Below are 22,764 nucleotides of genomic sequence, written 5' to 3' on the forward strand. Positions count from 1 at the left end.
AGTTTAATTAATGCCCATTTTCAATTCATTTTCTATTCGGCCTCCGATTTGGCCACTCAATTCTTTTGCCCGAAAACCGAAAGTGTCTTTTTTTGTGTTTTCGGCCGAATATTTTCCTCTAACATACAGTATTGCCCAGCTACTGGATTTCTTCGTTGAGCTTTACGTGTGTGTGTGTTTAAGGGTGGTGACAGGGCATGAGCGTGTGTGTGTGTGTGTGTGTGTGAGACACCCACCTCCCCTCGGCCCACACTGATGACACTGTCCACGTCAGCTCTTATCTTCTCCTTGAAGTCTTTGATCTGAGGACGCGTCCACATGGAGGGGGCGGCAATCACTGCTGGGGAGTCCGCTGGGTGGTAGAGAGGGTTTGAGAGAGAGAAGAGAGAGAGAGAGAGAGAGAGAGAGAGAGAGAGAGAGAGAGAGAGAATATGAATGTGTGTCTGTGTGTGTCTAATCTAGGCATGCGTCCTCAAATTCACATTTTGAAAACTAAATATATATTTTTAGATAATGCTGTATTATGTAGACATGACCAAGAAACATGCAGATGTATACACACTCCATGATCTCAGTGACACACAATCTCTCTCTCTCTCACACACACAACACACAAACATACAAACAAATGTATGAACACACACACACGCACACAGCCAGGGAGGAGACAGACAGACAGACAGACAGACACACACACACACACAGGCGCGCGCGCGCACACACACACACACACACACACGCAAACACACACACACACACACACACACACACACACACACACACACACACGCAAACACACACACACACACTCTGTCTCACCTGTGGGTCCATTCTCACACAAGCTTTCACCTGTGAGGATACAAAACACACAAATGAATACACACGCGCACACACACACGCACTCATGTGAGGACACACACACTCATACACCCTCCGGTTCCTCACCTGTGGGTCCGTTCTCCGTGACCTCGTCTGCAGCCTCCAGCTCGGGCTCTTTGTCCAGGCTGTCGCAGGTGCTGTGTGTGTGCGAGTGTGTGTGCGAGTGTGTGTTTGACTGTCCGTTGAGCGTGGGGGTCTCCTCTCCTTCGGGGGGCGATGCTGAGCTGACGGAGGCTTCACTGGACTCCAGCACGGCAGCCACCACCGCCTCCTCTTGCAGAGCCTGCTGCTGCCGAGCCAACGCTGCCTACAATACAATATAATAAACTACATTAACCATCATGTACCACAACATCTCCACCACTAGCATGGCAGCCAGCACGGTTTCCTCCTGTATGGCCTGATGCTGCCTATAATACCAAATTCACTATGTTACCCATACTGCTACACATTATAGCATAATACAACACCTCCGCCCGGTACCCATACATTATACCATATTATCACCCAGTGAGCAGACGCAACGTCTTCTGATTGGCTGAGCAGGTGTCCTTTATTCCCCGGTAGCAGGACACTTATGATGTCATGCGGGCGTGCGGGCGTGCGGGCGTCCAAGTTGCTTCTTCTCAAACTTTCTGGCGAAGTGCCGTTACTAGTTCTATCGCATCTGGTTGTCTAGTCAAGACCGCGTCGTTAGTTCTATCGCATCTGGTTGTCTAGTCAAGACCCCGTTACTAATTCTATCGCATCTGGTTGTCAAGTCAAAAACCCAGTCGTCAATTCTATCGCATTTGGTTGTCAAGTCACCAACATTCTGCGCGCGTCCTTACATGCCTCCGATAGAGGCGCGTCTCACTAGATAAGGAAGTGGTGCCCATGGCAACGTACCAAGCACAGTGGTGAATACTTTCTCACGAAGCCTTAGATCAACATATTAATAAATTAATACTTAAATGCTGGTAACCGGGTGATAAGCGGAATAGCGGCCTTCGAGGTGTCCCGATATCAAGGGAAAATGGACTTGGCGAAGCGAACAGCCCTTCGGCTGCGCCGTCGGGCTGTTTAGAACGCTCCGCCTCGTCCATTATTTCCCTTGATATCGGGACACCTCGTTGTCCGCTATTCCATAACATCTCCTGAAGGGCCCACTGCTGACGAGCCAGGGCCACCTACAATACAATATACTGCATTACCCACACTGCACCACACAATCTCATTATCCACCACATTACCCAACACAACACACCACACCATCCCATTATACATCACACTATACCCCCTCCAACACGGCAGCCGCCACGCCACGAGATTTTCAATATGGTAAGCTTAACTAGGGAGAAATCGTAACACGTGTCACCAACGCAACAGAGAGGGATCAAGTCTGGTCTCCTAAACGGGCGTGACTTTCCCACTCTACTATATTCATTCTCACACTCTCCTAGTGGCTGCCATAGGTTTGATCCTTACGTCACATGGATTCCATAAGAAACTCCTCATGACCGGTGTATTGGTGCCCTCCAGACCCAATCCAAACTAGTAGGAGATTGCACTTCTCCCGCCTCCTACTGCGAAAAAATGAACTGGAACGCCAGTCAAAGTGGGATCTCTTACTGGCGAACAGAGGGGACCTCGTTGTACTCCCATCGCAAGAAATTGAAGTCGTAGAATAATGGCCCACGGAGTCGTTATTTGAAATGTCACTAAATACGTAAAACTTAATTTCTCTTGTGTGCGGTTGTTCCAGAGGTTACTTTAACTCAACATCTTCTTCATGTTACAGTATACTATTGTGTCAATATACATGTAACATACAAGAGAAATAATAGCCATTATGGCTCGTATCAAAAAACACAGTTTTTTGTCAGTTAAACCGCAGTGGTTGCTATGGTCGTGAAACTTCCACTTCGACTGCCAGGAATGGGAGGTAAAATATGCAGGTGGGAGAAGAGCGATCTCCTAGTGGTTTGGATTGGGTCTGGAATGCACCATAAATACCTCATCACTGGTCTCTGCCACTGCTTCCTCTTGAACAGGCTGCTGCTGACGAGCCAACGCCGCCTACAATACAACACAATACACTACGTTACCCATCATGCACTGCACCCCACTACTGCACTATGTGGAGTACCGGTACTCCAAAATGTTTTAAACAAAGTTGGGAAGGACGGACTTGTTTGAAAAAAAAGGGAGATGTATGTGCATTTATATCAAGGCATGACTGACTGAAGAAGTGTGGTATGACAGAATGTTTTTTTTCTCCTTTCCCTCTGTGTTTGTTTTGTTTTCCTTAAACTTATGTAACGCACATTGCGTGCAAATGGCAGACAGAGGACATTCATGTTTTTGTGTAAAACTTTGAAAACAACAAAAATTGTCCTTTTATCTTGTGACAAAGCTTAATGGCCCAAATGCGTCCCGTTGCAGAGATATTGGGATATCAAATTTGAAGTCACTACAATATCCAACCAAATACCAAGGCTTAGAAGATTTTTTTCTCAGTTTCAGCATTTGCATAGTAACTGTACGTTCAACAGCAATGTCAGCCTTCTCTCCGCCTGACTTCTACACAACACAACTGATGGTCCCACACGTCTCAACAGCCTTATTTTTTCTATTTTCAAGAAAAAACACCCCGTCAGGGAAAAGGTGTGCCCAAACGTTTGGCCTGTACTGTGCATGACCCACAATACAACACACCAACATGGTCTATACGCTAGACACATTCAGGACCAACTTTTGTCGATCGACGACTGCAAGCGCACATACGTCAGCGAGAACTCGCCATCACGACGTGGTGGTGCCAACACAGCGCATTCAAAGTCGACCACAAATTTGCACGAGACAATGAGCTCACACCAGTTTGATCTACGTAGCACACTGTATGTGAGGAGTAGGGGGACAGGTGGAGAGGAGGAGGAGTGTGGGACAACTACACAGACCAAACTTTTGGTCAACCAGTTCAAGGGTGCGTCACCGCGGAGGCGATATGCCGACTCTTGCAACAAGCATCAACTCTCGTATGGGTTAAGTAGCCTAAGGCTGGTTTGGTACAATAATAAGAAATGCACTGGTGGGGATGTTTTGAAAATATGATTCCGGTCATTAAAAGAGGTGTTGCCCATAAATTGACAGACATCTGCCAAAACAAAGCCACAATACGCTATCTGCTATCTGGGGATCACTAAACCACGCTTGTTTATCCCCATAGCACATCATTTCATATGGCAATGGTTTCAATGCGATGTGGGCCTGACTCGCAAGGCAGCATTGGCCCACGTCGCATTGAAACCAAACCAACAGCAAATGGCTTTCATCAACGGAGATAAGAACTGCAGGAATTGCACGGTTCAGTCTACAATCACTTTGATCCTGCGAGAGTTTGACACCATGTCACACGGCACGTCTTCGTCACAGCAGGAATGAATTTGGTCAAGTCGGACACGATTTATAACCATCATGCTACATTTCCAACCAAGAAAGCATTGCTGTCCATCAACGCTTATAGCCATTGCGCAATGTCCAATGAGCCTAATGTAATAACCTACATTAACCACAATACAACACTCCAACATGGTCTATAATGTAGTAACCTACATAACCCATAAGCACTTGGTGAGTTACATATTTTTTACAAATAATGTTTAACTCATTGGCTGCCTTGGCCGTCGAATGACGTCATTTCAAATAGTGACGCCCCCTACCTTCGACGTCGTTCGCCGACAATTGCGTTTTTTTACAGCCATGCCTCGAGGACGGTCTGACCTATCTTCTGTATAAATTTCAAGCCTCTAGGCATTTTCTAACTGTTCCTGTAGGTGGCAGAAGTGTCCTTAGGAACAGTCAAGGCATGGCTTAATTCAGACCAGGAGGAAATGTCAAGACAAAAACACCCCTTTTTTACTATTATAATCTCAAAAGTAGCATAGCAAAATCATTTTTGAAAGTAAAGCACCTGTGACAGTAGTCTACTTTCTTGTCCTCTGATTTTAACACAGGTAGGCTACTGATTTTAGTGTCAGAGCCTGACCAAAAAAAAACCTTCCTCTCATGACCAAAATACAACCCCCAGTTGCTATCTAGCTAGAAGGCATTGCAGCTAGCTTGCCCAAAATACACCATGAGATGATCTGTGTGGCAACCTTTCATTTTGGATAATGTGGTCAGCCTACACAACATCAGGATGATGCTTACAAAATATCATCTAACAGGAGAATGCACAAGACTAGTGGTGATGTTGGGAATGCTTGGCTATAAATTTTGCTACGCTAGCTAGCTAGCTAGCACGAAATCGCTAACAACTTACAACTAAGCCTAAATACAGGAGCCTTGGTAAGTCAACTATTTTTACTCATTCTAGTTATTTTTTATGGATCTGTATAGTATGATCAGCTTACTGTATCATCAAAAAAGACAGGGGGGTTGCAGATTCTTGGAACAGAGTAGCCTTTGTGTCTGGTCAGATACAGTCAGCTCACATGAGAAAGCATTGCACTTAGCCTCAGACCAGCTAGCCTTCACCACTCCAATCGGCTTGTGAAATGTTGGATATGTGATCAGTACTTTATCAAAAGAAAATTCATTGAACAATATATGACAAGATCACTATAGCAGAACCATGATTACAGTAATCATCAATCTGCAAATTGTCCGCTCTGCCAAAGAAGCTGCAGTAAGCTACGCTAAGCGGAGCTGCCTGCCTGCCTGCCTGCCTCCCTCCCCCACAAAGACACAGCACGGACGGTACTATTTCTGGAGGAAATAAACCAGCTGTTATTCGTTCTCCAACGAGGGTACAGAGCGCACAATCAGAGGGGGAGGGAGAGGGAGGGAGTTCCCGGAGTTAGGGGCACCTGCTGTCATGATCCATTCTGCGCGCCAGCAACTAAACCAAAACACCCTTGTTTTCGAGTCCACCCCCGTTATATTTCAGTATATTAGGTTGAAAAGGTCATACAAACGATCTTTTGTTCAGGCTACAGATGACAGAAGACTCTGTAATAGCATCTGATAGGTTTGGAGTTGTTAGGACGATGCCATTATGGGCAAAAACGTTTGCAGTTATAGTTCTACTTCAAATTGCGTTTTCTCAGCTTTTTGGCTAGAAAGCAGCATTTTGGCGAATTCCACTTAATTTCAACAGATGATTATGAAAGAACGGAAAGGGGTAGAGAGACACGGTTTTTTTCTGATGAGAGATGAGCGTCTAATCTGTGTTTTGATAGGTATGGCGTTGACATAGACACAGAACTCAATTTTCTGTGAGCCTCCAAAAAACGCCCAAAATGCTGAAAAATCTCTGGCACTCCGAGGTACTCTTTTATGAAAATGGCTGGCAGCCAATGAGTTAAGGTTAGGCCTATTAAAATTATTGGTCTGCGTGTGTTTGTGCGTTGGTGCGTGCGTTTGTAGTATGTAGTGTGTAGTGTGTGTACCCGTTTCTGTGCCAGTTAGACCTGGTATAGCTTGTGCATGTGTGCATGTGTGCATGTGTGCGTGTGTGCGTAAAATACCTGTTGCTGTGCCAGTTGGACCTGGTATAGCTGCTGCATGTATTGTTGGTAGTGCTGCTCCTGTAGCTGGCGTATGAGTGTGTGTTGTTGTTCAGGGCTGTCGGGATACTGCTGAGCTGCGTACTGCTGGAACTGCACCGCCGTCTGGGCATTCAACGCAGCCATGATCTGCTGCCTACACACACACACACACACACACACACACAGATATATACACACACAGATATATAAACACAGACACATTATTAATACATATGTACACACAAAAACACAACAGTCAGTCAGACAAGCAAGCAGAGAGGCAGAAAGACAGACAGACACAGAAGCAGACCAACTAAATGACAAAACAGGCAGGTAAACAGACAAGATTGGAAGACAGACAGACAGGCAGACAGATTGCCAAACAGTCAGACAGACAGACAGATGGGCAGACGGACAGACGGGCAGACGGACAGACACCCCCAACCCCCCAGCTTACTTCTGCTGCTCCACGCGCAGCCTCTCCTCCTCTGCTTGCCTCCTCTCCTCCTCCTCTCTGCGCAGTCGCTCCTCCTCCTCCCTCCTCCTCCTCTCCTCTTCCTCTCGAGCGCGCTCCCTCTCTTCCTCTTCTCTACGTGCACGCTCCTCCTCCTCACGCCTAGAGCACAAACACACACGCACACAAACACACACGCACACAAACAGCAATGGTAAAAAATACACACTCGTCATCACCCGCATGCTCAGGCACACTCATTCAGAAGCACATTTGTATTTAAATCTTTACGTTGATTGCCTTGTATACACAAAAGTTCAATAAAGATACATTGAGCAAAAAAAAGAAGCTCCCACACACATACAGAACACCTCACACACACACACACACACACACACACACACACACACACACACACACACACACACACACACACACACACACACACACACACACACACACACACACACACACACACACACACACACACACACACACACACACTGAATCCTTAATAAGTAACACACACACACTCACCTCTTCCTCTCCTGCTCCTCTCGTTCTATGCTGTGTGACGTGACGAAGGGAGCGAACAGGTGACAACACTTATTCAGCAGGCGCACAAACTCCAACATGGCCTCCTCCTTCTCCATACCGCCCAGCGCTGCCCATTCACGCCTGGAGCACACACACACTTAATAAGCACTGTGTCACCTGTGTGTGTGTGTGTGTGTGTGTGTGTGTGTGTGTGTGTGTGTGTGTGTGTGTGTGTGTGTGTGTGTGTGTGTGTGTGTGTGTGTATGAGCCTTCGTGTAATTTATCCACATGCCATTGGAAGAATTCCTTCCCAAATACTACTGACCACATAAGCTGTGTGTGAGAGTGAGTGAGTGAGTGAGTGAGTGAGTGAGTGAGTGAGTGAGTGAGTGAGTGAGTGAGTGAGTGAGTGAATGAGTGAGAGAGAGATTGCAAGAAATACAACTAAGAGGGGTGGAACCCCTTACTATTTTTTCCACACACACACACACACACACACACACACACACACACACACACACACACACACACACACACACACACACACACACACACACACACACACACACACACACACACACAGTTGTTCACATGCATGACAGCTGTCAGAGAGACTGACTAGGGGCTTGCTAGGGGCTAGTGCTTACTTGTCTACTACGCACGCGCGCACGCATGCACGCATGCACACCACCCAAAACCCCCCCTGTGTCTCAGTCCCTCATTCTGGTTTGTGCGTGTGTTGTCAGGGTCGTAATGTGTGTGTGTGTGTGTGTGTGTGTGTGGCGTGCGTACCTGCGGTCGTTTCCCAGTACGTCGAAGAAGCCGACTTCAGGGGAGGCGTCAGGGTTGTACGGGCCATGTAACACCTGGCGATGAAGAGCCACCAGACGCAACTTCTCCTCATATGTGGGGTGGAACGCCTTACCATCCTTCTCTAGAATAGAGGGAGAGAGGGGGAGAGAGTGTTATTAACAGACTAAAACAGATGGCATTCTCAAGACCTCACTGGAGAGAGAGAGAGAGAGAGAGAGAGAGAGAGAGAGAGAGAGAGAGAGAGAGAGAGAGAGAGAGAGAGAGAGAGATTTCTAGACAAAGCTTCTTCTCGTGGGAAGGGTGGAATGCTTTGCCACCCTTCTCCAGAACAGAAACACGTTGCCAAACACAACTGAGAGGGGTGGAACATATTGCCATCCTTCTCTAGAGTGATAGAGAGAGAGAGAGAGAGAGAGAGAGAGAGAGAGAGAGAGAGAGAGAGAGAGAGAGAGAGAGAGAGAGAGAGCGAGAGAGAGAGAGAGAGAGAGAGAGAGAGAGAGAGAGAGAGAGAGAGAGAGAAAGAAACAAATACAACTAAGTGGGGTGGAACCCCTACCCATTTTCTCTCCACACACACACACAGTTGTTCACATTCATGACAGCTAGAGGTGCTCCGATTGCTCAGCTGCCGATCATGACCGGCCGATAATGGCCAAAAATAGCCTGATCGGTGATCGGAAAAACATGCCGATCAAAAAACCGATCGAGAGATATTAAATTCCTCACGCAACCATTTGCCTTTACACCTGGCGCTGCATGTAGGCGCTGGCTCTGCACAGCTGCAACTGCACCAAAAGAAGGGCTGTTTGCTTGTTTATAACTTTTCGCCATTCCCCCCTTCATTTCCACCATTCATAACCATATCTGCATCAACAATGATCTGATTTTCCGATCCATGCGCCGTTTACCTGAGTGACAATGTAATTTGCGATTGAGTACTCGCCAGTGAGCCATGTTACGTTATAACCTGTGTAGTTGCCTTGGTCAGCACGCGACAACTTCACGTTGTCAGCACAAACATGTCAATTATTGTTTTCAAAGTTGTAATTGGCAGTCAGTCGATTAGTTTGATAGTCGCTGAAACACCAAACGGCGACAGATGTGGTTAAAACTTGAGAGAGAGATTCAGAACGGTAGTGGAGCACTGCAACTGTGGACGGTGACAGAGAGGGGAGGGGCTCTCCTCACGAGGCTGCTCATTTAAAGCGACAGGTTGTTTTTTTCTCGTATGTGGAAGACTATTTGATGTAATGTTTCAGTTTCAATTCAATCTTAAATAGTTTAGTTATTCTATGCAATAACTTATACATTGATAAATACTGTAGACTGTATTACCAACACTAGTCTGAAAGATGATAATAATAATAATAATAATAATAATAATAATAATAATAATAATAGCCTAATAACGGCGATGCTGTGGAGAGAGTGAGCAGCACCAAGTTCCTTGGAGTGCACATCAGCGACGACCTCTCTTGGACCACCAACACTACATCACTGGCGAAGAAGGCCCATCAGCGTCTCTACTTCCTGCGCAAACTAAAGAAGGCAAGTGCTACACCCTCCATCATGACAACATTCTACAGAGGAACCATAGAGAGCGTCGTGTCCAACTGCATCACAGTGTGGGGAGGAAGCTGCACGGAGAAAAACAGGAAGACACTCCAGCGTGTTGTGAACACAGCGAAGAAGATCATTGGAGTACCACTCCCCTCCCTGCAGGACATTTACACCACACGCCTCACCCGGAAAGCACTGATGATCATCAAAGACACAAGCCACCCTGCACACAAACTGTTCAGCCTCCTGCCCTCTGGAAAGAGGTACAGGCGCCTCCGTTCCCGTACCACCAGGCTGGCGAGCAGCACAATGTACCAAGCGATCAAGATGCTGAACACTCAACCCACTCTCCCTCCACTGTCAGCCTCTAGCCAGCAAGGCCACTGACAACCCCCCCCATCCCCCACCACCACATCTGCGACTGAACATTCCACCTGCACTACTATACTTGTGACTGAACTTTCAACCTGCACTAACTCAAAACATGCACACACACACACACACACACACACACACACACACACACACACACACACACACACACACACACACACACACACACACACACACACACACACACACACACACACACACACTGCACTTTCTGCACTAAACCCAAACATACACACACTGACACACACACACACACACACACACACAGACACACGAACACACACACAAGACGCACACCGCACCTTCTACCTGCACTAAACACATACACACACATACACACACACACACACACACACACACACACACACACACACACACACACACACACACACACACACGCACACACGCACACACACACAATCACACACACACACACACACACACACACACACACACACACACACACACACACTGCTGCTGGTGTACTTGACAGACCTTTTTAATATTTATTTTTCTTCAAAATGCTACTATTACCATGTCAGAACGCTATAAAGGACTTTTTTTAGGAAAAGCACAAAAGCACAACAAATACCTCTTAATGTATGTCCTCTACAAGTCTTCTGTTGTCCAGTCTTGCACTTTAAATGTCTGTATGAGCACTGTCTATGTCCATACTGTCTTAAGTCCATGTATAAGTACTGTCTATGTCTATACTGTCTATGTCCTTACCTAGATTAGTCTATGTCTGTATGGGAAAGCAAGAAATGTAATTTCAAATTCTTTGTATGACCAGTGCATGTAAAGAAATTGACAATAAAACCTACTTGACTTGACTTGACTTGACTTGATAATAGACATGTGCAAATTAAGATTGATTGGTTTATGGGCAGAAATGGTATTCAATAAGGATAATTAATAGGCTATTAAAAAAATAGGAAATCATTTTTGTGATCGGCAATGATCGGTAATCGGCAGATAAAGATTTTTGGTGATCGGTATCGGTGATCGGACCCAAAAAATGGTGATCGGAGCACCTCTAATGACAGCTGTCAATCATCTATGCCGTTCAGAATATGAAATTACTGGAATCACAGCCTCATCGCAGTACATTGGCATGGCTAAATACTGAGCGCTCTCCTTTGATGAATTAGTAAACTCCAATATGCTGGTAGACAAAAGTCCCTTCACCAAAATTTGGTGGGTATTGAGCCCACTTGAGGCAACTCTAAGGTTAACTTTATGAATTGCACTCCTCCTTGTCTTACATGCAAGGAGGCCAGCAAGTTTTGACTATTCCGACTGGGTTTAAAGTAACACAAAGTAGAATTTAAATAGCCACAGCTCGCCCCACATGTAGGTAGTTTAATGGCAACTTTGAAACCTGCCTGCCAGGGTTTCTTGGGTAGACGCATCAGGCTCCTAGTGACGCAACACCTTCGACTTCAGATCGAATCGCGATTGCAAGTCTATGATAATCAGGCAGTTGAATACCAGCCGTTTTTTGGAATTTTAGCTGTAGCCAATTTCATCAATTTTTGTCATTTTTTGAACAGCCACCGAATATTTTGTCTTAAACCTACAGACACAAGTCAGGGCTTGTTCGAAAGCCCAAAATCTCAGGTTCTGTATGTTTTCACGGTTTGTTCCTAGCATATTCCATTCCAAAGTTATTCAACTCTAAGTGAGCATTGGTTTAGGTAGAAATAGCGTTTTCCCCCATTGGAACAGAGAAAAAGGCTTTTTTGTCATGGCTCTTTGACTCTCCGAGTTTAAATTGAGGGTCTAAATGCATTTTCACGCCCGAAGAACAACTCCAGTAGCTTCCAAGTAAACTATTTCGATGCAAAAATCACCTGGTCAGGCTATTGCTCAGAGCCACATCATCTGAAGTGCTAGCTAGCTAATGTCACTTGACTGGCATTTTTCGTTCGGTAGATAAAAGTAGATGTGCCAAAGTACTCACCCAAAATTAGGTTACTTCCTGCTGTGTTGCATGCTGTTTTTCATTACAACCTTCCATTTTACACCTATCTTGATGACAGCAAAACTCCTTATCCTCCCATCATATGTTTAGGAATAGGCTAGCTAGCAAGGCACTGACAGGACATGTTTTGATTCTCTAGGAAGTAACTTGGCACGTGACGTGATGAAGAAGTGGTTTGATTAGTTATAATAAAACTCAAATACTGTGTGTAATAAAATGCACAGATGATGAAATATCCAGATCCTGACTTTGTTGGAGTTTTGAATTTGTAGGTGTTCTCAAGATCTATGTCAGTTCTGTTTATCACATAATTATGAAAATCACACAGAATGTGCATTAGAATGTGTAGATTCAGAATCCATAAAAAAAACGTAAAAACGTAATTTTACGTTTTGGGAGCCAATGCATTTTTACGTGACTTGGGAGTGAATCTAATAAGGCCAAATCAAAACCAAACTAAAACACATCTTGGTCCCCATGTGCAGTCATGAAGGTATTGATTAATGCCTTGGGCCAGAGTCATTGTTATTGATCACTTCCATCCTTTTTTGTGTGCACAAATGTAGAGGTTTGGGTTGGGAAATGCGGCTTGTCTCGGTCACAGGCTAAGGGGGTGTTTAACAAAAAAGGTTGAGAAACATTGTTGTAGTGTAATGTAATGTTATTGGTCTAGTGTAATGTAATGTTATTGGCGTACAGGCAGAGTGTAATGTGTAATGCGTAGTGTAATGTAATGTAATGTTATGTAATGTACCATTGGTGTAGTGTAGTAATTGATATAATGTAATGTAATGTTATTTGAGGCCCAGAATCACCACAGTGTCCACCATCATTGAAATGTAACCTTCCAACCTGTCTGTTAACATGGATGTAGAACAGTAGTACGCACACACACCGTTAATCTTGAGATGCAGTGCAGTATGTCTCTATCTGTGCCTCTCTGGCTGTCAACACAAAGGGCATAATACTGAATCACACACACACACACACACACACACACACACACACACACACACACACACACACACACACACACACACACAGACAGACACACACACACACACACAGTTAATCTGATGAATGCCCGTCCTGTCAGCGTGCCTGTTGACATAACAACTGGATTCCATTTTAATCAATTAGTTTCCATGGAGACGAGAGGAGACACAGACTTCCAACTATCACAGCTGGACAGCACAGGTAACGAAGCAACGCAACCCTAACTCTGGCACAACACAACCCTCACCCCGTCACAACGCAATCCTAACCCTGGCATTCCACAACCCTCACCCCGTCACAACGCAATCCTAACCCTGGCATTCCACAATCCCAACACTGGCACAACACAATCCGAACACTGGCACAACACAAACCTTACCCCGTTCCAATGGATCCCTTTCACAATGCAACCCTAACCCTGACAACACTGACACAGTGCAACCCTAACCCTGGCACAACACTGACACAATGCAACCGTAACACTGGCACAGCACTGGCACAATGCAACGCAACCCTAAACCTGACAACACTGACAAAACGCAAGGCAATCCTAATACTGGCTAAACGCAAGGCAATCCTAACTCTGGCACAACGCAACCCTCACCCGGACACAATGCTGAAGGGATAATATAGCAACCCCACACTAAATGCAGGCGGGCACAATGGCGGCTTAGCAGAGCAAGGGGACCTTAACCCTGGCAGAGCACTGGCACAACCATGGCACAACGGTGGCTAATGTAGCAATGCTACCCTAACCCAGGCACCACAATTACTTAAAGGTGCACTGTGTAGGATGGTGGCCAGAGTAGGAAACTATGCTGCCCTTTGAAACAGTGCCGTCTACCAAATTTGATCTTTTCATGAATATTTCCTAAATAATGAACCACTATTTACTAGTATGACCACAGCACAGTAAGTTTTGCAGCTAAAATGTATAATATTTCTGGAAATTCACAATGGCCTTTTCATGTATGAAGAGTGCAATTTTCCCGGTCATAATGAATACTTAAAAATTGATGGTGGTGGTGAGTATTCATGAAAAATGTAGCATTTGTGAATGGGCAGCATGGATTCTGGAAAGAAATGCTCAAATATTACACAGTACACCATTAATACTTTAATGCAAAGAAAACCTGATGCTAACATCCAAATGCTGATACAACCCTGTGTGTGTGTGAGAGAGAGAGAGCAAGAGAGAGAGAAAGACTAGCTGAAGGCCAGTTGATTACAGCTCAAATCATTTGGCTTCAAGGTGCAGTGTCTGATGTCGCTCTGTAAAGAGGCCCAATTCATTACGGCTTTGGCAAAACGAGGTCCCCCCCACTTAACACACACACACACGCACACACACACACACACACACACACACACACACACACACACACACACACACACACACACACACACACAGAGTTGGTCAACATCACAGTGCAACAGAAAACTGACAGAAAGACAACAACTCTACAACAGTTATCCCTTAACTAAGAGTCAGCAGCCCTACAACACTTAACCAAGTGACCTTGTAACAGATAAGTGGATAACTGGAACCACATACACACACATCGCTCTATGAACTGTTTTGCCATTAGAGCAGCGTTGAGTGACAAGCCTGGACCACTGTGAGGACACGCCTGGTGTGTGTGTGTGTGTGTGTGTGTGTGTGTGTGTGTGTGTGTGTGTGTGTGTGTGTGTGTGTGTGTGTGTTTTCTCGTTTGCCCAGTCCTCAGTATCTCTGGCCTATCTTTGCAGCCTTACGACAACCTCACAGAGAGAGACAACAATGTTTCTTGGAGTGAGGAGAGGATGTCTGCTTTCCTTGGTCAGCTCTAAAACACAATAGGAATCACTAACACATCAACGCCTAACAAGCAGAATTCAGAAATCAAGATGACTTTAGTCCAGTGATTCGCAAGTTGGGAAGGGAGAGGGCAAAAGTTTAGCAACATGGCCGATGACAGAAGACGCAAGTTCAACTGAGGACAAGAAGGAAATGGGGGAAAATATTTGTCACGACAGCGTTCTCGCGGGTGTGGTGTGGTGTGGCGTGAAATGCCGGTAGTCTCGAGACGAGTGACAAGGTGGCATCAAGCCCACACACATAGAACTACACATAGAACTACACACATACACACACACACACACACACACCCCTCATTCTGTCACCGGTTGTTGTCTGGTCAGGTGTGACGTTGACTAGGCGTTGCAAGTGCAACGGCAGTAGCCTTGTCCCATAAACATGTTAGCTGGGTGTGTATGCGTGTCTGTCTCAGGGATTCGCATGTTATGAGATGTTAAAAGTAAACTTTAACTAGCCATCACATGACCGAGACAAAGCACATGACATGTTGCGATCGACCCCCTCCTGTCGCGGATGCCCCTGACAGTTTATGTCGCTAACTACTTAGCTAGTTCTAGTCCTTAGCCATCGTCGTGTTGAAGCCAGCGTGTTTAGAAAAACGAATTTGGCTAAAATAGTGCCATGGGCGGTGTGTCGATATAGCACAGACAGGTCCATCCCCCACTCGGAGAATTCACCCGCAACACCAAAACACAGCGGCTTCATTATCAGTATAACCCCTTGACGTTAGCTAACGGCAAAGCTAATAATCCAGAATGTGCTAAACCGTTTCCATGGGCCCAAATGATCCGAGAGGTTTTCAACTGGGCACTTTACACGGTGAATGCGGTTTACATCATACAGACACACAGACAACTACCTTTGAAAAATTTCAGCGCCAGTCCATAGAGCTCGACCAGGGAGAATCCCCATCTCTCTTCAATCGAGCTCCTGGCGTCCTCGCCCTCCTCCTCCTCCCCATCCTCATCCTCGCCATCGCCGGCTCCGTGGTTCCCGTTTGTCCGGCCTTCCAGCGACGGCTCCAGTGGCTTGACAGGTTCCTGTTCACCCTCGGGATCTGGGCTGAGAGTGAGGCCGTCTATGGACACCTCGAGCCGGCTGGAATTACCGCTGTTGAGGTCGCCGCTCCGAACCTCAGTCGCCATCATGCAGAATGTCAGCTGTAGCAGCCACGTACCTACTTCCGGTTTTCTTGCCGGAAATTCCGGCAGTTGGTTCGACAGATGTAAATAATGACGTAGTAAAGGACTTCTGTCAAATGAAAAAATATAATATTAATTACATATTATTTATATTATAACCGGGTGGTATGCTGTTTTGGCTAAATAGAATGATGTACTCAAACAGTGACCATAAATACAAGTTGTAATTCAGAACATTGAAACACTGAATTCATTTTTAGGCTATTAATACAAAAAACGTAGGCCTACTTAAAAATACTAGGCTATGTTCTAATGGGCCTCTCTGAGTGAGGAGGGGTGTGTGTGTGTGTGTGTGTGTGTGTGTGTGTCTGTCTGTCTGTCTGTCTGTCTGTCTGCCTGTCTGTCTGTCTGTCTCTGAGTCTTCGGATGTGTGAAGAGCAGTTCTGTCTTTATCAATTTTATTGGAAGAATGATCTGACCTTCAGCAAAGACTGTGCCAGATTATAATTCTATATTTGTATGTTACTGAGCTGCTTTGATTTACTGTAGGCATGAAGTCGGTTTGCCTGTTCATGCTCAACTGTTGTGTAGGCCTACTGAGGTGTGTGTGTGTGTGTGTGTGTGTGTGTGTGTGTGTGTGTGTGTGTGTGTGTGTGTGTGTGTGTGTGTGTGTGTGTGTGTGTGTGTGTGTGAGTGTGTGTGTGTGTGTGCGTGTGCGTGCAGGGATTAGGCCTTCCTGGCACAGTGTGTGTATTCCAAAGACATAAGAGGCCATTTGCATATCAAACAGCAGCTACTTGTTGGAACTAGTGTGTGTGTGTGTGTGTGTGTGTGTGTGTGTGTGTGTGTGTGTGTGTGTGTGTGTGTGTGTGTGTGTTTGTCCTGATTTAGAAAACAGACTTTTAAAACAGAATTATACATCACAAACTTATAACATGGTAGAGTTGCATTTTTGTATTGATCAAATGTACAATTTCACCAAAATGACGAACTGTACCTTGCCTTGACAACAGAGGGTTATTTCCCCAGAGAGAAAATACAAACAGGAAATACAAATGTTATGTTTAGGCATATGTGTAGACTGAGCAAACATTGAAGGGCAAGATAGGACGGGACGAAAATGACATTATGGTTATTTACATATTGCACCCATATTCAATCATTGCATACTTTGTAAAGCTAGGCCTACACTGCCCAACTCCACTACTATGACATAACACGGGGCCTTTGGTAATGCACTACAACTTGGTCAATGTCATTTTAAGCTAATTTATAACACAGTCTCTTAACGAGATAAACTCGAAACAGACCCCTGTCATAAAACTGCTGTTACCAGAATGGTAATGACAACGTCATAATGTAGGCTATTTTGAAAGACTTTGTGTAATGTTGTAGCAGTGTAATACTACAATAGTTAAGTATTTTCATGGCTAGTAGAGAAGTAGTGTACACAGTATGAGGCTACAAACTGCATCTCTAATGCATATGAATGGCATCCAAATACAAGTTATTGCACCAGTACAAATAGTTACTATCCAAATATTTATGTTATTACATTAGTGGTAACTGAAAATAAAGTCCGCGACACCAAGCTTAAGGGCATGCTGCCCGAAACGTGACATTAAACTTAAAGTCAGAGAAATGGGAGCTTGGTGTCGCAGACTTTATTTTCAGGTTTCATCTGATTTTTGCTAGTCCTGCGCCCAATCTTTGAGACGGATGTGCGTGTTCTTTTTTAACATTACACCAGTGGTAGACATTACTATTCAAATAATGTTAATGCGCCAGTGGCAGGATTTTGCTTCATGACCTCTCTCTGTGAGCAGCAGCATTAGCAGAGATGAGTGCTTACGTATGACGTCTCGTGTGTGTGTGTGTGTGTGTGTGTGTGTGTGTGTGTGTGTGTGTGTGTGTGTGTGTGTGTGTGTGTGTGTGTGTGTGTGTGTGTGTGTGTGTGTGTGTGTGCTTATGCTTATGACCTCTTGTGAGTGTTTCATGACCTGTCATTAGCAGCATAATAAAACACTGATGACTTGCGGAGGAACTGACATACATTGTGTGTGTGTGTGTGTGTGTGTGTGTGTGTGTGTGACAGCTGGAATTACAGATACCATACCTTATTAATTCACATTGACCTGTGAGTAAACTGAAGCCATACCCAATTAATATAATAATGTAAAGATATAACATGTTCAAAAATATGTCTGCATGGGAGAGCAAGAAACGCAATTTCAAATTCTTTGTATGACCAGTGCATGTAAAGAAATTGACAATAAACTTGACTTGACTTGACTTGACTTGACTTGATATATAATTGTCCACACATCGATAAACACTCCCAATTCTCAGATTATTTATTGAGCATGAGGTTTGTGCTTCATCAAATTGGTGTGATCTGATCTGAGCGAATGCACACTTTCTCTTTTGTTGAGTGACATGGAGAATTCCCTAATGATCCAGACTGTGTGTGTGTGTGTGTGTGTGTTACCTTTGTATGTCTGCTCAAAATGACAAAATGACCTTCAGACAAACCCCTAATGCAGCGCTGGGTGTGTGTTTGTGTGTGTGTTGGAGGGGTTGCTAACAGGTGAACACCTTTGAACTGCACTTGTGCTTGTGTATTGCCCAGAACTGCAGTGGCATGAGGTGTGTGTGTGTGTGTATTGCTATGTGTGTGTGAGTGTGTGCGTGTGTGAAGGGGGTGGGGGGTCTGGCTTCCTCCTTGAAGTTCTGATAGCAGGATCAAGAGCAGACATTACACACTAACATCCCCACAACACACTCTGTGAATTTATTGAACTCAGGTCGTTAACAAACTACCATCCTCGTAATGCACATATGTACGAGACCGCACTAAGTATACTTTTTAAGTATGCAGTTTATGCATCTATATGATGACACCTTACGTCTGTCATTTGTTATGGGCTATGCGGCAGCTATATGTATGTCCAAGACAAATTTCGCCCTGGACGAATAAAAAGAATCCTGAATCACTAACATCCTCAGATTCCCCCAACACACCCCTCTACCAGAAATAGTTACTGTAGCCTATGTGTTTGACCATATTGTTTTGTGAACATGTCCCGTTCTGCCTATTTTACAGAAGGATATTCTCAAGAAGTTGAATAGCTCAGCTCTGTTGTAAAGGTGTATGTCTTCAATAGACCTAAAGTGCAGGGGCAATGCTGGTTTGTGTTCATGGTGCAGCCCTTGGTACATCCTTTCATAGAATTTGAAGTTCCTCACCCCTGATGTAGGCCTAATGTAATGTAACGTAGGCCCATGTGTAGCCTTATGTAGGGTAGCCCCCCATATAGTCCTGTGTATAAGTATCATGACCGTTCTGCCCAGATGAAAATAACAGGCTGTGTTCAGAGGCCGGCTATGTATAGGCTGTGAGAATAAAAATGCATGTTTCCATTCCATGGCGTATATTTTTCTCGTTGATTAGGCCTACTCCTTGATGACCTGTCTAGTGTATCTTCCTCAGTTCCCACGTTGAGATGCTTCAGGATACTTCCTGGACTCGGCTGTCTCAGAACAGGTCAATGTTTTTTCAAGCTCGTGTGTGTGTATTGAAGGTGAAGAATCCATTAACGACCTTTAAAGCTTGTCGTGGCGCGAGCCACCGGTGGCTGCATGCCGCAAACTTTCGCGCCTACTCACCACCATCACAGACGCGCGAGTGGAACAGTGCCAGCCTTTACCTATCTCAAGCCATTCGCACCTCTGTCAGCTTTGATCGCCCGCGCGGGGCAGGGCCAAGGATATAAAGCTCTCGTGGTGTCCCCAGATCCCAAACTCAGCTTGTCAAATGGACACGAAGACTATCATGCCTACTGTCGGAGACCTCGCGCACTTCCACATGTTCCACTCAGGAAACTTTGAGAGAACCACCATGACCCGCTCAGGTAAGCCGGCGTAGCTCTGTTGTCTTGCCAGAGCAAATATCATCTTGTTCCGTATGTACACCGCTGGAGGTTGAACGTTATTTTGGAAAACTGTGAGTCTGCAGCGTAACTAACAGTGTTGTGTCCTGTTGCCCAGATTTCCCAGTGCACGACAGAGCGCGCTACTTCGCCCCGGTAACGGTAACGACCACGGCAGGTTCTCGTTCCGACAGCGTGACCTTGCTGACCCACCGGAGAAAGAGGACCAACTTCACGCAGGTGCAGATCGAGGTGCTGGAGAAAGTGTACTCGGACACCCCGTACCCCGACATCTACCTGCGCGAGAGGCTGGAGTCCCTCACCGGGCTCCCCGAGTCCCGAATCCAGGTGGGTGTCCGTATATTGCGGGGGAGGGGCGCGCGCAGTAGCACCACCTGATCACGGCAGCCACAGGGGAGAGACGCGCTGTTCCAACAGCACCAGTACGTCCGTGCGTCAAGAACAGCACAAATAGCCTGAATTTCTATTGTTTATTTACTTTAGGCCTACATTAAACATAGCTCAAGGGTAGATAGCAGGCCTAGGCACCGATGCAGGTTACTGAATATTGAATAAACTGAAGTGTTAACACACATTCAACAATGTAACTCCACTCTACTGCAATGTGTCAGCCATAGATCCAAAGGAGTGTGTGCAGTAATGTAAATGTGTCCTTCAGTTAACTTCAGTAGTACAGGTGACTGTTTGGGTGGTAAAATGTTCACTCTCCTGTACTGTGTGTAAGCAATTGGGCTGAGATTTACTGTTTCTGGTTTTCCTCTTTGCAGGTGTGGTTTCAAAACCGCCGCGCCAAGTCCAGACGCCAGGTAGGACATCCAGTGACTCAGCAGCAGGAGCAGAGGACCAGCAGCAGTGTGATGTCCCATCCCCCATCGCACACACACCTCCACACTCAGACCGGCTTGGATGTTCCCAGGGTGCCCTCCTCCTCCTCCTCCTCCTCTTCCTCCTCCTTGCAGCCTCCCCACTCCTCAATGGCCAATGGGGCGCACCACACGATACAGACTGTTGCCATGGCCACAAAGAGGAGCAGGTTTGACGACTCTCCGCCCCCCACCTCTTGTGTTTACGACAACGGCAGTAGTCACCGTGAGACCATCAGGCCCAAGCTGGAGCAGCAACACCACCACCAACATCAGCATCATCATCATCAGCAGCAGCATCAGGTGAAAGGTGGTGTGGAGCTGTGTGTGTCCGTGCCCACCTGTAACAGCGTGGCATCATGGCGGCCGCACCATAGTCTTGCTGCTGCCGCTGCCAGCGCGGCTGCTACCACCACTACCAGCCTTGCCAATGTGACCACCACCATCAGGGCCACCAGTGCCAACGCTGCCACCACTGCCATTGCCACCTCCAAGCACGTGCTGGTGGATTATGACAACTACCCTCCCAACAAGACCATCGGCCCCGAGATGCGAGTGGCCATCCCTCCACTACCCCCCTCGTCATCATCATCATCTTCATCAATGGCTATGCCTCCGCTAACGTCTTTGTCATCGTCCTCATCCTCCCATGGTGGCTTTGCACGGTCTCCCCCTCGCCAGGCGGTGGCGCTCGTCTGTTGCGGCGTCCCAGCGGCGGCCGCCATGTCTCTCAAAGCTACCAGCCAATCGGGTGACAGCATGGCCCCCTTCTCATCGCCACCCAGAGCCAGCGAGGCGCGAGACTTCTCTGACTCAGACTCGGACTGGGACAGAGACATGATGTTCAGCCAATTCCTGTAACATGAGACTGTGTTTGTGTGTTGGACAGACACATGGTGCTCATCACTTAGACCCCTACACAGGGCTGTTGTCATCTCTTGCCAGGCCAAGGATAGTCATCTGAAATGGCCCACCCAACACATTTCATGTAATGAGGTCCCAATTCTGGGCTCCTGCTCTCCCTGGGTCCAGGACAACTGACCCACATTGGGCCAGGGGCCAGTAGGCCTCTGCAGTAACCCGTCCTTGGGGACCACTTCTGCCAGCTTAAAAAGACTCCTATTATTCCAGTTGGGTGATCAATCGTGTCGAACTCCATGTTGATATTGTAAATGTCTACTGATATGCACGCACCTGTGACCAAATGTCTGTGACCAAAGTGAAAATGTAAATAAAGTGAAAGTAACATACCCAAATTGCTTGTGATAAGTCTTCTGCTGTTGTGTAGTGTGTGATCATAAGTGCAGTCTATACTCTAATTAAAGGTGCAGTATGTAGTATTTTTAGTAGTTTAGTTCCAGAATTCATGCTGTCCATTCACAAGTGTTACCTTTTTCACAAATACTTTGTGGTATACACAAATACCACCACCATGAAATTCTAAGTAGGCCTATTCATTATGACCGGGAAAATGTCACTTTCCATTCATAAAAAGGTGAATCTTCTCCATGTCCGCCATTTTGAATGTCCAGAAATTGTCATTTATAAGCTGCAAAACTTACTGTACTTTTGGTCATATTAGTAAATATTACTTTATGCCTTCAAATATAAAATTTGGCATTAGGCAGCAGTTTCAATGATCAAAGTTGTTACAATACCTTCTCTGTCCAATCCTACAAAGTACACCTTTAAGGAGAACCGTCTGGGCGTAAACCTAAACAGCATGCTGTACCTGCACACTACTCAGCAGTCCTTGTTGAGTGTGTCTATTTACAGTGCCGTGCACACTAATAATGTGAACAAC

The 22,764-nt window shown here is 45.8% G+C and overlaps 2 protein-coding genes across 5 annotated transcripts in view; one reads left to right on the forward strand and one right to left on the reverse strand.

Moving 5' to 3' along the window:
- Positions 1-16,190, reverse strand: part of acbd3 (acyl-Coenzyme A binding domain containing 3) — an 18,263-nt gene extending 2,073 nt beyond the window's left edge. The window contains exons 1-9 of one of the 4 annotated variants that reach the window (XM_063222975.1): positions 15,865-16,190; positions 8,194-8,335; positions 7,402-7,542; positions 6,868-7,026; positions 6,390-6,564; positions 2,875-2,937; positions 946-1,186; positions 820-849; positions 237-352 (exon numbers count right to left, since the gene is read on the reverse strand). In XM_063222975.1, coding sequence (XP_063079045.1) covers positions 237-352; positions 820-849; positions 946-1,186; positions 2,875-2,937; positions 6,390-6,564; positions 6,868-7,026; positions 7,402-7,542; positions 8,194-8,335; positions 15,865-16,153 — 1,356 coding nt within the window. In that variant the 5' untranslated portion in view covers positions 16,154-16,190. The remainder of the gene's footprint in view (positions 1-236; positions 353-819; positions 850-945; positions 1,187-2,874; positions 2,938-6,389; positions 6,565-6,867; positions 7,027-7,401; positions 7,543-8,193; positions 8,336-15,864) is intronic. The other 3 variants (XM_063222978.1, XM_063222977.1, XM_063222979.1) reach the window with 3 other exon arrangements.
- A 3,789-nt stretch (positions 16,191-19,979) lies between these two features.
- On the forward strand, positions 19,980-22,171 carry mixl1 (Mix paired-like homeobox). Its single transcript, XM_063222648.1, has 3 exons — positions 19,980-20,058; positions 20,195-20,424; positions 20,865-22,171. Exons 1-3 carry the CDS (start codon positions 19,980-19,982, stop codon positions 21,819-21,821), a joined length of 1,266 nt encoding a protein of 421 aa, XP_063078718.1. The 3' UTR covers positions 21,822-22,171.
- Positions 22,172-22,764: the final 593 nt, after the last annotated feature.

The sequence above is a fragment of the Engraulis encrasicolus genome, chromosome 18 (genome assembly GCF_034702125.1).
Source record: "Engraulis encrasicolus isolate BLACKSEA-1 chromosome 18, IST_EnEncr_1.0, whole genome shotgun sequence".
NCBI classification, from domain to species: Eukaryota; Metazoa; Chordata; class Actinopteri; order Clupeiformes; family Engraulidae; genus Engraulis; species Engraulis encrasicolus.

Excerpts from the sequence above, each read along its gene's own strand:
- mixl1 (XM_063222648.1), top strand. The coding sequence starts at position 19,980 with ATGCCTACTGTCGGAGACCTCGCGCACTTCCACATGTTCCACTCAGGA. Across the intron at positions 20,059-20,194 it reads AACCACCATGACCCGCTCAG|ATTTCCCAGTGCACGACAGA; the intron begins GTAAGCCGGCGT and ends CCTGTTGCCCAG. Across the intron at positions 20,425-20,864 it reads TCCCCGAGTCCCGAATCCAG|GTGTGGTTTCAAAACCGCCG; the intron begins GTGGGTGTCCGT and ends TCCTCTTTGCAG.